This window comes from Myodes glareolus, chromosome 1 (assembly GCF_982192425.1).
Source record: "Myodes glareolus chromosome 1, mMyoGla1.1, whole genome shotgun sequence".
NCBI lineage: Eukaryota > Metazoa > Chordata > Mammalia > Rodentia > Cricetidae > Myodes > Myodes glareolus.
The window spans coordinates 53208630-53222998 of record NC_142026.1 but is presented as its reverse complement, the minus strand read 5'-3'; the positions used below and the strand labels follow the sequence as shown (position 1 = coordinate 53222998).

At 48.2% G+C, this 14369-nt stretch overlaps 1 protein-coding gene across 2 annotated transcripts in view; it reads left to right on the top strand.

Moving 5' to 3' along the window:
• Positions 1-14369, top strand: part of Cep89 (centrosomal protein 89) — a 45450-nt gene that overhangs the window by 8344 nt on the left and 22737 nt on the right. For both annotated transcript variants that reach the window (XM_048448786.3, XM_085695533.2), the window contains exons 4-11: positions 2040-2220; positions 5287-5395; positions 7609-7637; positions 9697-9739; positions 10640-10858; positions 11154-11296; positions 13629-13679; positions 14168-14251. In XM_048448786.3, coding sequence (XP_048304743.3) covers positions 2040-2220; positions 5287-5395; positions 7609-7637; positions 9697-9739; positions 10640-10858; positions 11154-11296; positions 13629-13679; positions 14168-14251 — 859 coding nt within the window. The remainder of the gene's footprint in view (positions 1-2039; positions 2221-5286; positions 5396-7608; positions 7638-9696; positions 9740-10639; positions 10859-11153; positions 11297-13628; positions 13680-14167; positions 14252-14369) is intronic.

The window sequence follows — 14369 nt, the reverse complement described above, 5'->3', positions numbered from 1 at the left end:
TGGTGATCATGGTCACCAGGCTTTCATCACTTGTGTCCAGGAGGCACTGACAGGGACATTAATTGTGCTTTGATTTTTTTTTTTTTTTTTTTGAGACAAGGTCTTCCTGTACGGACTAGGATGGCCTAAGACTGTATTCCTCATGCTTTTGCTTCCCAGGCAGGCAGGACTACAGCAGGGTGCCATGGGATTTTACATTTCCATCTTGACTCTAGCCAGGGGCAGGGGGCCTGACCTAGACAACGTAGCTAGACCAGTATCAAAATGAAATCTTGACCCCATTTTGAAAACAGCTAGTTTTTCTTCTAAGAATTACGCTTTGGCTAAATTGAACTGAAAATATGGATGTGACCCTAAAGTTCACTGGAAGGAGGAAGGATATAAAATTATCAAAGGATAACTGGGTTAGCCCTGCCGTATCTTAAAGCAGGGGCTAAAGCATCAAGAGCAGCACAGGGTCACTCAGTTCAGAGCAGAGGCAGGAGGCGGCCCTGACAGATCGGGAGAAGGACTTCAGTACCTACACTAGCGTGGTTTGAAAACCAATCAGCACAAGCCACACCCCGGTCAGTCCCTTGGGGATGAAAGGATCGTTCCAGATGGTCATCTGTGTTAAGACCGTGAACTCGAGTGCCCGTCTGCTGCTGTGTACTAAACTAGGAATTTAAAAGGTGAAATAAAGGTGGGGTGTGGGCAAGGGGCCCGGAAATTGTGGTCCACATCTGTAATCTTAGCATTTGGGAGACGGAAGTTCAAGGCCATCCTTGACTATATAGTGAATTTCAGGCCAGCTTAGACTATGTGAGATCCTGTTTAAAACAAAAACCAAACAATAAAAGTCGTTGTTTTCCAGTTGTAGAGGCTCAGTCCTATGTCTTTCTACATGCTAGGCAAAAGCTGTCCCGCTGAGCTGTGCCTCCGGCCAAAAGTCTTTTTCTTTTAATTATCCGTATGTTAAAAAATGTACACACTCAAAACAAAATTAATAGAACAGGGTAAATACTTGTATTAAACATGAAAACAAGTTTGTTTTGTTTTGTTTTCAAGATGAGGATTGTTTTCAAGACGAGCCCTGGCTGTCCTGGAACTCACTCTGTAGACCAGGCTGGCCTCGAACTCACAGAGATCCACCTGCCTCTGCCTCCTGAGTGCAGGTGTGCACCACCACCACCTGACTGAAAACAGGGTTTTAATTTTAGTAGATAAAGCTTATTTCAAATTGGACACACTAGAAGCAAACAAATTCCATTGAGACAATTGACAGCAAAAAAAAAAAATGGTGGCTCAGGTAAATTACGGAAAATTGTTCAACTTCAGTAAGAAACACATACACACACATGCACACACATGCATGCACGCAAGCACATACCCACCTGCGCACAGACACACACATGATGCATGCACAGATTGAGCTATTTAAACCATGTGGATAAGACAACTGCTTCTACATGGTTTGGGGTTCAGGAAGTGATTTGTCGCATTATTTGTTTATGTTGGGTGCAGCAACGTACCACACCATGGTTTGCTTTCTAGAACTAATCCTTGCTGCATCACAGGGTTGTGTTCATAACAGTGAAAATCAGAGGGAAGCCAGGCTGGTGGTGGCTCACGCCTTTAATCCAAGCACTTTGGAGTTCAAGGCCAGCCTGATCTACAGAGTGAGTTCCAGGACAGCCAAGGCTGTTGCACAGAGAAACCCTGTCTTGAAAAAAAGAAAAGAAATACTTAAAGGGACAGAGCCGGGAGAGCAGACACTGTCGTCATTCAGCTTCCTTGTTTTTTACAGTTTAAATACTTCTTTGGCGTGGACTTGGAGACAGTGCATTTAAGATGTGTGTAACAGCTTGGTGGGGTGGTGTGTGCCAGTAATCCCAGCACTTGGGAGGCTGAGGCAGGAGGATTAGGGGTTTGGGCCAGCCTGGGCTGTGTAGTGAGATCTTGTTTACACAATAAGTAAATAAAAATAAATGTGATTCAATATCAATGCCAGGTGCTAAACTGCTTCTTTGCTTATTTTATTTATTAATGACCTAACACAGGCAAAGCTGGCAGAATGCGCCAGAAAGAACCTCCTTGCCGTCCTTGGAGACTGTAGACCACGAGGAGGATGGGGATGCCGAAACGCAGGTGTCAACCAGTTTCAGGGAGTCGGAGTCCAGCACCTGGAAGGATGTGGGAGACGGCAGAGATGCCGCGTATGCTGTGCCTCACAGAAATCAGGTGACATCGCCTTCCCAAGCCGCATCCCCTGTGTTACCTACATGTCAGCGTGTTCTGTGCTGCCTCCCGTTGCTTCCAGTGTCCTGCCCCTTTGTTCTCCTAAGTGTTCAGCCTTTCGTCTGTCTGTATGGAGGAAATTTAAACCTTTTTTGGTTTATCCTTGAAGTCAAGTGCTTCAAAGGCAAAGATCTTTGTGGGGTTTTGTGGGATTCTTTTTTGCTATGTATGAATGTGTGGTATGCTTGTGTGTATATGTGTATGTGTGTGTGTAGTATGCTTGTATATGTATACATGTGTAGTGTGTTTGAGTGTGTGTGTGTGTGTGGTGTGCTTATATGTGTGTGTGGTGTGTTGCTTGCATGTGTGTGCTTTTGTTGTTTATTTGTTTTTTTGAGTTTTTTGTTTTTTTTAAGACTGGATCTAATCATATATCTTTGAGCTAGTTTGTTTGAAACTCGTTCTGTAGACCAGGCTGACCTCAGACTCACAGAGATCCACCTGCCTCAGCCTCCCAAGTTCTGGGATTAAAGGTGTGCACCACCTCAATTGGCCTCTTACATTTTCTTGGCCAGATTTTGCCCAAGGTGACTCCCCGTCATGGCGTTGCACACATGACCACATGCTGCATTGGGGATGCTTGTGTTCACGTGACTGACATGATAAGAGTTGTCAGGAGATTTGCATGTATTTGTTATGGTCGCTTAGTCCCAAGCTTCCTTTTGTTTCCTCAGGCTTTCTGCTCTTGCTTTCTTTCCTAAGTGTAGGACTTCTAACATTACACATTCATTTCTAACTTTTCCAACTCATTGTGCATGGAGCCATAGAACATATTTCTTTGAATGACTATTATTAATCTATATGATTTTGAAATCATATCTAAATATGCATTTTCCCCTAATAACTTTTTTAGATTAATCATCTTATCTGTCTGAGTCTTTGGCCTGTGTGTTCACCACATGCACACCTGACGCCCAGGGAGGTCAGAAGAGGGCATCAAATCTGTGGAACTGGAGTTACAGATGGTTGTCAGACACAGTGTGGGTGCTAGGAACTGAACCCAGGTCCTCTGCAAGAGCAGCCAGTGCTCTTACCCGCTGAGCCACCTTTGCAGCCCTCCCTAGTATCTTTTTGACTGACAGTCCTCATCCTCCCTTTTTTTTGGGGGGGGGAGGTATCTTTGTGACCAATTTCTTTCCAGTAAAAATTTTAAAAATTTATTATTATGTACATATGTGTGTGCCTGTGTCGTGCTTTTGTGTGTGTGTGTGTGTGTGTGTGTGTGTGTGTGTGTGTGTGTGTGTAAGCCAGACACCTGACACCTGTGTGGAGCCAGTCCTCCTCCACCTTTAGGAGAGTCCCAGGGATTGAGCTCAGTCACCAGGCTTGCAGCAATGCCTTTACCCACTGTGCCCTTTTCCAGTCTTCCCCCAGCCTTGCCCTTGTCCATTTTTCTTTCTTTCTTTCTTTTTTTTTTTTAGGAGTTCATACTACTTTTTGGGAAAACAATGATTATATATTACATTTTCCTTCCTTTTTAAAATAAATATTTACTTACTTCCACTTCTGTATGTGGTGGTTTGCCTACATATATGTCTGCGCACCATATACAGGCCGTGCCTACAAAGGAAGAGTTCTTTGGATCCCCATCATGGGTTACGGATGGCCGTGAGCCACCATGTGGGTGCTGAGAATCAAATCTGGGTCCTCAGGGAGAGCAACCAGTGCTCTCAGCTGCTGAACCATCTCCCCCAGCTCCTCTTTCCAGTTTCTCAGTTTCAGCCTCTTGCTCTGTCTGTTCAGATGTCCCCAGTCCCCGTGGGTGGTCCCCTGGCACTGTTATAACTTTCCCTCCATAGGCACACCCTTCTCATTCCTGTTGCTGCTGGTGGTTTCCACTTTTATTCCCTTAATAGTGCTGAAGGAAGCATGCCCTGACGTGTTCTCTGCTGTGCATGTGTGTATGCATCCCATGAGTGTGTGGGGCATGATGTGTTGTGTACCGTCAGAGGTGTGTATGTGATCCATCGTAGAACTGACAGATACTGCAAGACAGTCTCCCGTGTAGGGTGTTGCAACTGATGCCATTGGCATTTTCTTACCAATTCCACACTCCAGTGACGGTGAGTAGTTTGATATGTCCCTCACGGGGTGGCCAAGGCTGTTTGCTCCTGGGAGACAATAAGCAGCAAGTCCCTTTGTTTCTCTATCTCTGAGCTAACCAGTACGTTAGGAGCTCTGTTGACCGTTCCCCCGAACCAGGCCACCTTAGAAGCCATGTGCACAGAGCCTGCAGCTCCAGTGACCTCAGCTCTTGGCTCTGAGAGCCATCCCTTTGTTCACCTTGCTGGTGGCTCCTGCCAATGTCCTGCCAGCCACAGGGGCACCTTCCCACGGCCTCCAGCATAGCACAGCACAGCTAGGCCACACTGATGCCAAGCAAGCGATTGAGTGCACCTGAAGGGCTCGGTCCTAGTGTGCCCACAGGATGGGCTTTACTGCTCCTCCTCTTGGCCAGCTGCCCTGAGGCCCTGCCCTCTACAGCCCTGTCAGTGGGAATGCCTCTAAGGGATGCTTCATTGCCCCGCCACCATGCGCGGTTCTATATGAGAGGTCATCGGACAGTGGAGCTGCAATCCCATTTCCTCAGGAAATGACGCCAACTGTGGTGTCACACAGTGATCCTGATGGGCCCAGCCCTAGACAGTGGCCCAGGTGAAGTTTTTCCCAGGATGTCCAGCACTTCTTGTCACACGTAGGCTTTTATAACCAGAGTTGGGTGCCATCCCATTGGGTGCTGTCCCTTTCCTGAGCTGGTCCCTGCAGGAATGTGAAAGGAAGCCACCCAGGAAGTACGGGATATGAAGCTCCCCACAGCCTAAATATATCTTCCGTGCCATTGACTTTTTGCCAGGCTTTTCCCAAGGGTCTGTGGTTTCTTCCTGCGCCGGCATGTGCAGCCCCTTTCAGTGCGGCAGCTGTGAGGGTGGTGTAGCGTGGGACAGACGAATCCTAGGAGGATGGATACAGCTGACATGTACCATGTGCTTGTTCCTCTCCAACCAAAAGGTGCTGTCGTCACAGAAGATGGCGAGGGACAACGATGCTTCTGAGCAGGATGGGCTCTCAGACTCCTCCTCCGCCGCCGCCGCCTTTCCACAGCACCCTCAACACAAAGGTAAGGACAGAGTTAAATGTGAGGGCAGTTTCGGTTACCAGGTCCGGTGTTGTCACACCTCCATACTGTGGCTCTGATTCTAACCAGAAAAATCCTTGCAGTTTATTCTCGCTCTGAATGAGTGATTGCCTGGGTGCGAGGTTGCCTTGACCATATCAGATGCCCACTTAGAGCCCTTGTTGTCCGCTTTGTCTGGGACAGAGGACGCCCAGCTGAGGTCGTGTCTGTCTATATGTACCTTTCCCTCTGCCCCTTGTCACCGTGAGAGCTGCAGGGCCTGGCCACAGTGGGTCATTGGTGAAGCGCTTGCTGAATGCACGCGTGTATAGATGTTTCTGGCATAATTCTGGGGATGCACGTCAGCCTTTTTGATATATTTTATTTGACTCAGTGAGATTCAGCTCATTAAGACAAAGAGAAGCAATTTCGAGATCCCCGAGGGGACAGGGATTCAGAGCCTGTCAAGCAGTGGGCAGCCGACGACAGCTTTGCCAGGGCCCCTGGGTTGCTGTATGTTCATATGGAGGCATGTGTGTGTGAAGGTGTGCCCCGTGAAGAGGCCCCACCGTTAGGGTGTCCCTCGCTCTCTGCCACCTTGTGTTTTGAGACAAGGTCTTTATTGGCTGGTGTCTTAGTTAGGGTTTCTGTTACTGCAATGAAACACCATGACCAAAAGGAAAGTTGGGGAGGGCAGGGTTTATTTGGCTTACACTTCAGCATTGCTGTTCATCACTGAAGGAAGTCAGGACAGGAGCTCAAACAGGACAGGATTCTGGGAGCAGAACTGATTCAGAGGCCATGGAGGGGAGCTGCTTACTGACTTACTCATCACGGCTTGCTCAGCCTGCTTTCTTATACAGCCCAGGACCACCAGCCCAGGGATGACACCACCCACTATAGGCTGGGCCTTCCCCCATTGGCCACTAAATGAGAAGATGCCTTACAAGGAGGCCTTTGCTCAGCTGAGTCTCTGATGGCCCTAGCTCGTGTCAAGTTGACGCAAAGCCAGAGCCAGCCAGCACAGCTGGGAACTCACTGATTTGGCGAGGCTGGCTGGCCAGATCCCTAGGCGTCCACGTGTCTCTACTTCCCCAGTACCGGGATCCCAAGCATGTGCCAGCTATCACTCTGCATTTTTATGTAGGTTCTAAAGAATTAGATTCAGGTCCTGGTGCTCACAAGGCAACCCCTTACCTGCTGAACAACCTTCATAGCTCCCTCAGGACACTTTCATGGCAGTCAGTCTGCAAGGCACCTGCTTGGAAACAGAAGGCCAGTCCAGTGCTGCCTGGTCCAGAAGACTCCCTCTTCCCTTTGGAGACTCTTTCATTGTAGTCCAGGCTACCTTAGAACTTGAGGTATTCCTGCCTCAGCCTCCCAGTGGCTGCCGTGATGGACATGTACCACCAGGTCCAACTTTCTGATATCTCCTTCTTATTAAAATCTGCCTTGTGTGGCATGGTGGAGCACAGTAACCAGGATCCAACCAGGAGACAGAACCACACAGTTGCTTAAACAGGGAAAGACTGAAGAGTAATTAAGAGGCTTGCCTACTAAGAGATAAAGAGGAAGTTCCAGATGTAGGAATAGAAATAGGTTATAGTTAGTATCTCTAGGGTGGACACAGGGTATCTAAGGAAGGAACAAGCCTGAAAGTGCCTAAGAGCGGAGGCCCAGGTCTCACTGCATAGGCTGCGGCTATGGCCCGCTGGAGGCCAGGTTTGCTCAAATCCTGCTCTCTGGGGGAGGGGACCAGGAGAAACCACCATGGAGAGTGCTATATGTTGCCGGCCAACAATAAATAATAAAGTAAAAATAGAGACAGGAAGCAAAGCTCCTTCAATGCCTCTGCAGCGCCCTCTGTTGACAGTTTAGCATAGTGCCGACTACAGGTGGATCTGGGCCACTAGCCTGCTCCATCACAGTGGGGAAGCTGAGGCGATAGGGATGTGCAGCTGAGTCAGTATAGGTACTCAGTGTTCTGAGACCATGGGAGCTACTGCAGGAACTCAGGAGTGAAGAGGGCAGAGAGATAGCCCAGTCAAGGTCAGGCCCCTGCCCTGTCCTGGGACCTGCTCACCGTGAACTTGTGGGGACCTTGTTCTATGCTTGGGGACAAGGTGAGTATCTAGGTTTATGAGTATACTCTTCTAGTGTGTCAGGTTTTTTTTTTTTTGGCTTTTAAAACTTTCTATTTTTTCTTTTAAAATCAGGTGGTAAATACTCTGTTCTGAACCTAGAGGTAAGCTTATTTTCAAGAATTCCTACTTTAAAAGAAGTAGACTTTGCGCTATCGTCTGTCTTCTATGTGTGTGTGTATTAACCATGTGACTTCTGCCCCTGACTCGGTGCTGTGATTCCATTTCCTGATTTGTACATGTTCAATTTCCTTTGTGTCCTTGGATAGAAACCAACTTAATCCTGGTGCATGATCTTTTATTTCATCATAGTAACACGCTGTATGAGAAGATCTTCTTGTAAGAACTCTTTCCTGCTGCATGCTTCATTGTCTAGCCCCTCTGTGGGGAGGTTTCAGAGGGGACTGGCTCAGGAGGGACGCTTGAGATGGAGTAGGGGAGAGTGAGGGGCTGATTAGAAACATTAATGCCATAGACAGACAAACAGACAGGGATAACAGAGCTCCAAGGAGGGTTCAGGCCTGAGCACAGGAGACAGACAGCATGCCAGTGTCTCCAAAGTGAGGAGTCAGAGCCCACATAGCAAAAGTGGAGTCTCCTTTTTATAGCAGTCTAAGGATGGGGGCAGGGGCCAAAGCACAAGCCTGCAGCCAGGCTTTCTCATCCCCAGGCAGGAGGCAGGGAAGGGAGTGGGTAGCAAGATATGTGGCCATACAAACCCACTTGGATGTAAACTCACTTCCCATGATGCTGCTAGGGACTTGGGTAGATAGTATCTCTGTAGGGTGCCTGTTAGTATGTGTGAGAGCGGGCTGCTACGGAGCCTGGATTTTAATATCACATACATGTGCAAACACACTCAGGCACATTGATATTTTGAGGTACTTGGGCTTGAACCGAGTGCCCTGTGCTTGCTAGGCAAGTGCATTATGGGTGACTGCATCCCTAGTGGATAAACAATCGACATGACTGCCCCATGGCATGGCTAAGGGGAAAGTTTTATTGTGGACAGGAGGGAAGGAACAGCCAGAGGCATCTGGAAGAGAAAGCAGTGGACTGAACATGGCCAGCAGACTGCACTTGGCCATGAGAGAAGTGAGGGAGAAGTGGGGGGAGCAGGAGATGAAGACAAAGAGAGGAGCAAGAGAGAGGGAGACTGAGCATGAGACCAAGACAGGGCGTAGCTGAAATAGCAGAGTTATAAGGAGAGGCGAGTAGCTGGGGGGAGGGGAGCCCTTGAGCTAGAAGAAGTTTAAGGTAGAGGAAGAGGTGAGAAGAGCTAGATGCTTGTGGTACTGAGGGCACTTGCAGTCAAGCATGCGCTTTGGTGTGCTAAAAGGCACCACAGATAGCCATGTGTCCCCTCTGGCTCCCGTAGAGGGGACTGCTCTGAGTTCCTGAGGAATGCTGGCTTTAGTCTAACCACCAGAATTTGGGGAAGTGGTGGTTTCTTTGGACCTGACACTTGGCCCTTACCTGATATACTTTAAACAGGAGGAACTGCCCCTCTTCCAAAGTCTAGTAATGGAGACGACTTAGGGAGAGTAAGAAATCGCATCTGTAATTTCTACAATGGTGGGCAATTTAATAACCAAGTGGGAAGCATAGAAATAAGTCCCCGCTGAAGTCTCTAGATCTAGGGATGTAAAAGTTTATCCCGTTCCCCAGATGTGGGTCATACTGTAGCCCCAGCAGCTGGGCTTCATCCCAGCAGGAGCGTCATGAGTTCATGGGTCACACGCTAAAGCGCAGCTCCTGTCTCAGAAAACATGACAAAAGCTCACTCTACGATTCTCAGAAGACTGACAGCCTTGCCTGCTTTCCAGCGGGAACTAAAATCTCAGCACTGCCTCCATATGTAGTGGGAAAGCTAATGGCAATTTCCAGCCTTCTCTTGCTTCTAAGTCCAGATTGAGAGGCAAGTGTGATTCATTGTTTTCCCAGCAGTCAGAGCTCGGCTTTGCTGCAGTCAGTGGGTCCTCGCCAGGGCCCTGCGCTCACAGCGTGTCAGACTGTGAAGAGCCGTCACTGAGTGCACGCACCAAGATGGAAGACAGCAGAGAGCCCACCAGGAGAGGCTGCCCTGAATATATGACCTCACTCAGCGCCAGGCCACTGTGGGAGATGCTCACACCGTCTCATCCTCTGCCCTTTCTTCCTTAGGATGAGAAAGTGCCGTTGCGTGAAAAACCTCCTCCCTCTCCAGGTACTGTCTTTTTGGAGTTCACCACAAGGGGCCACACTTAGTTTCTGCAGGGTATCCAGGATAGTCTCATCTGAGGAAAGTTTGCAGCTTCCCTGAAGGCTCTGACATCCATCTGCCCCTGTGGTTAGGTTCGAGGAAGATGTTGGTCACTGAATATTAGTGGGGCAAAGGGTGGGCCTGTGGGGAGAGCTCAGGGCCTGTGTGGAGAGCTCAGGACCTGGGGTGAGGGTGGGCCCTTGGGGAGAGCTCAGGGCCTGGGGTGACAAGGGTGGGCCTGTAGGACGGTTGAGTCCTTGTGTGGGAGGTGACTCTGTGGGGTGTGCTGGAAGTCGGGGTGTTAGTACATATAGACAAGGGCTCTGCTTGAGGCCTGCCGCTCTGTGAGGCTGACCTGTGCAGTCGGGGAAGCAGCCGCTTGCAGAGTAGATTTGTAGTCTGGGGCTGTTCTGTCTCTCATCACTCATCTGAAAACATTGTTTTTTTGTCTTATTTGGACTGACTGCATTTTTGCTCTTTCTTGGAGACTTTGGTTGTGTTCTGAGACAATAATGGTGCCCTGACTTCCAGCTCATGGGCTCTTTCTCCACTGAGAGTGGTCCATTAGCCTTTGAAGTGGTGCGGGCCAGTGGTCCCTAGTCACTGCTCAGAAGGATTACCTAATAGTCCAAAGGATGCTAAGCCTGCAGGGGTAAAGGCTCCTCTCTTCCTCCTCCAGACCTGCCTCCTCCCTTCCTACTGCCCTCTGAACCTTCCCCTGGGCACCCGACTTCTCAGACACCAGGGACAGGGCCCCAGGCCTAATGTGACCTAGTTGTTCACGTGGCTTTGGAATAAAGTGTCAAGTGTTTTAATGTGCAGTGGTCACTTTCGTTATGTTTGTTTTCCCTCTGTACCCTGCAGATGTAGCCGCTAGAGTATATCAGAGATACACAGAACTAACCAAAGAAAAGTTTGAGGAATTAAAAGAAGAAACCATGCATCTACACGCCGTAAACCAGTCCCTCAGCCTTGAACTGAGTGCAGCGAGACAAACAATGAAGGACCTAGAGCTGAAGATGAAGAGGGTGGAGAAAGACAACAGGAGGCTGAAAGAGGCAGAAAAGGCATCCTCTCAGGAAGGTGTGGCCCGGGACGTCAATTTGGGGATCTACTTCCTGTTGTATATTGATGTGTATGTTATAATATTAAGATCCTTCATTAGTACCCTTATATGCTTGTTGAATTTTGATTTTATCTGCTGTTAGCTTATTTATATAAATTATACATATATATATATATATATATATAAAATACACATATATATTTATGTACAGTTCACTACAAGGGAACATAAAGACCGACTAGTAATTTATATAAAATCTTGGTGACTTTGATATGATTGACTCTCGTGTGATATGAAGTTGATGTTTTTCAGTGGTCGCACCTGAATTACTTTGCCTAAGAAAGCAAGGCCAAGACCTGGTGGATGAAAACGAGGGCTTGAAGATGATCGTTCATCGTCTGAACGTTGAGCTCAGCCGCTACCAAACAAAATTCAGGCATTTGTCTGAGGAGGAGGTAATGTTTGTTTGACGTTAGCCTTTACTGTTGAATAGATCTCTGGTTCTTGAAAGGTTCTTTGTAATTCATGCCTTTAATCGCAGTATATGGGACACAGAGGCAGTGGATCTCTGAGTTTGAGGCCACCCTGGTCTACAGAGAGAGTTCCAGGATAGCCAGGGCTACACAGAGAAACCCTGTCTTGGAAAAAAGAAAACTTATTTGAGAGTACCTGCATACACACACACACATACACACACACACATACACATACACACACACATACATACACACACACACATACACATACACACACATACACACACACACATACACACACACATACACACACACACTTACATACACACATATACACACATACACACACACATACACACACACACACACACACACACACACATACGCGCACGCCCCCCCCCCCCACACACACACAGCAGCCTATAACTCCAGCTGTAGGTTTCCACAGCCTCTTTGGGCCTCTTGAGAGCACTGCGCTCATGCACATATATACATAGGCACACATAATTTAAAATAAAAGTAAGCTTTAAAGAAAAACTTTTTTTTTTTTTTGAGACAGGCTTTCTCTGTGTAGCCCTGGCTGTTCTGAAACTTGCTCTATAGACCATGCTGGTTTTGAACTCATAGAGATCCACCTAACGCTGGGGGCATAATTAGCTATTCCATCCAAAACACCACAAAGTATTAATTTCTCCCTCATGGCTACAGCGGGTACCTGATAGGAACAACTCAAGGGGGCAGAGGTCTATACAGGCTCATGGTTCAGGGGCTTCAGTCCACCGTGGGGAGGGGGCACAGGTCTATACAGGCTCATGGTTCAGGGGCTACAGTCCACCATGGGGAGGGGGCACAGGTCTGTACAGGCTCATGGTTCAGGGGCTGCAGCCACCGTGGGGAGGGGGCACAGGTCTGTACAGGCTCATGGTTCAGGGGCTGCAGCCACCGTGGCAGGGGAGGCTGCTGCTGCAGCACAGCGAGACTTGTTACATCCCTGCAGATCAGGAAACCGAGAGCCAGACTGGCAGCGGGGCTACTCTGCCATGCTCCAGGCCCGTCCCTGACCCCATGTCTTGTCAGCTGGGCCTCACCTCCTACAGTTCTTCAGCCTTGTGGCAGCAGTCCGGACTCAAACTATAGACAGCAGGAACCCAAAGCATGGGGCCATTCGCTCTCCTTCACTGATTTACATCCTGATTCTGGGGATTTGCCTGTTTTGAACAGTTGACAGAAATGCAAATTTCGTTATTTGTAGCCTTTTGTTGTGACTGATTTTTTTCATTTTGCATAATATTAATCTCTCCTTTTTAGTGCTGCTGGTAATCGAACCCTGGTTCTTGTACGCTAGGCAGGCACTCTACTAACTCCAGTGTTATTTATTTCTAAGGAAGGGTTTCAGACTGCAGCCCAGGCAGGGACTTGCTATGTAGCTCAGGCTAGCCCCAGCTTGGCCTCAGCTTGCAGCAGGAGCTTCTTACCTCAGCTTCCCAAGTGCTGGGATTATAGGCATGCACCATCACACCAGCTCCAAGTGTGGACGTTTTAATAACAAAGTTCAGTCGGGGGAGTTCACATGATCCAAAACACATGGCCTTACCGTGTCTTCTGTAGGCGGTGGGTGGGGGCAGAGCGATTGGGCCCAGGGACAGCTCGTTGCCACTCCTGGTGTTGTCCCTTTCATCCCCCACTCCATACACTTTCATGTGACCTATGCAAATGCCACACTTTCTATGGCATTCTTCCTAGTCCCTCTCTCCAGATGTAAGCTCCCTTTTGCTTATTATGGGAAAGGGGAACATGTGCACAGTTGTGTGTGTGTGTGTGTGTGTGTGTGTAGGTGCTCATGCATGGGTCCACATGAAAAGGCCAAAGAAGAATATGTTTTTCCCCTCCCTCCCTTGCTCTGTTCCGTCTTCCTTCTTTCCTTCCTCCTTCCTTCCTCCCTTCTTTCTTCTTCCCATCCTTTATTTCTCTTCATGTGGAAACTCAAAATCTAGAGATAGTCTGAATGTTGAAAAAGTGTTGTGTGTCTGTGTTAGTTCCTAAGTTTTATATAGTACTGTTAACTAAATCAATGTTTTGTTCTTAGGTAACGTGTTGCTGTATTTAGGGGAGAGGGTGTTGTTCTTAGGTAACGTGTTGCTGTATTTAGGGGACAAGGGTGTCGCTCTCAAACGCTTCCTGTGTGTATGCACACCACATGCGCACAAGCAGCGAAGGATGGTGTCTGTTGTAGACTAAGACTGTCTGTCTACCACGTGACTTCAGGGACAGCCTGACCATGTCTTCAATGTGTGCTTTGTTTTGTTTTCAGAGTTCCCGCATCGAAGGCCTCCCATCAAAGGGCCCCACACCTCCCTGGTTGGTAAGCAAAAGTTATTTCCTCTCAGGCCCATAGTCTCTGGCTCTACTAAGAACCATTCCAGAATTAGTGTGTTTTCTTCCTATTCTAAAAACATGATGAAGTCGGGTGGTGGTGGCGCATGCCTTGCATCCCAGCACTTGGGAGGCAGAGGCAGGCAGATCTCTGTGAGTTCCGCCTGGTCTACAGAATGAATTCCGGGACTGGCTCCATTGCTTCGGTGAAACTCTGTCTTGAAAAACAAACAAACAAACAAAAAAAATTTCATGATGAGCCGGGTGGTAGTGTCGCATACTTGAGAGGCAGAGGCAGGTGTATTTCTGAGTTCGAGGCCAGCTTGGTTCACAGGAACAAATCCAGCACAGCTGGGGCTACACAGAAAACCTATCTCAAAATAACAAACAAAAGAACCAAAACAGTACAACCAAATGGTTGTATTGCAGTGTAAGAAATAATGCTAATCACGTTCTACTTCATTCCTTCGCCCACAGCTGGATATAAGGTACCTCTCACCACTGCTGCTGGCTTATGAAGACAGAATGAAAGAGAAGGACAAACTCATCACCACCCTGGAGGTAGGTCGGCGGGTGTCTCCGAGACAAACCATTCAGACTGCAGAAACAGCTCGAAGGTAAACTTGCCTAGTGTGGTGTGTACTCCAGTGTCTGTTGAAGGAAGGAGCGTGGTAGGGGG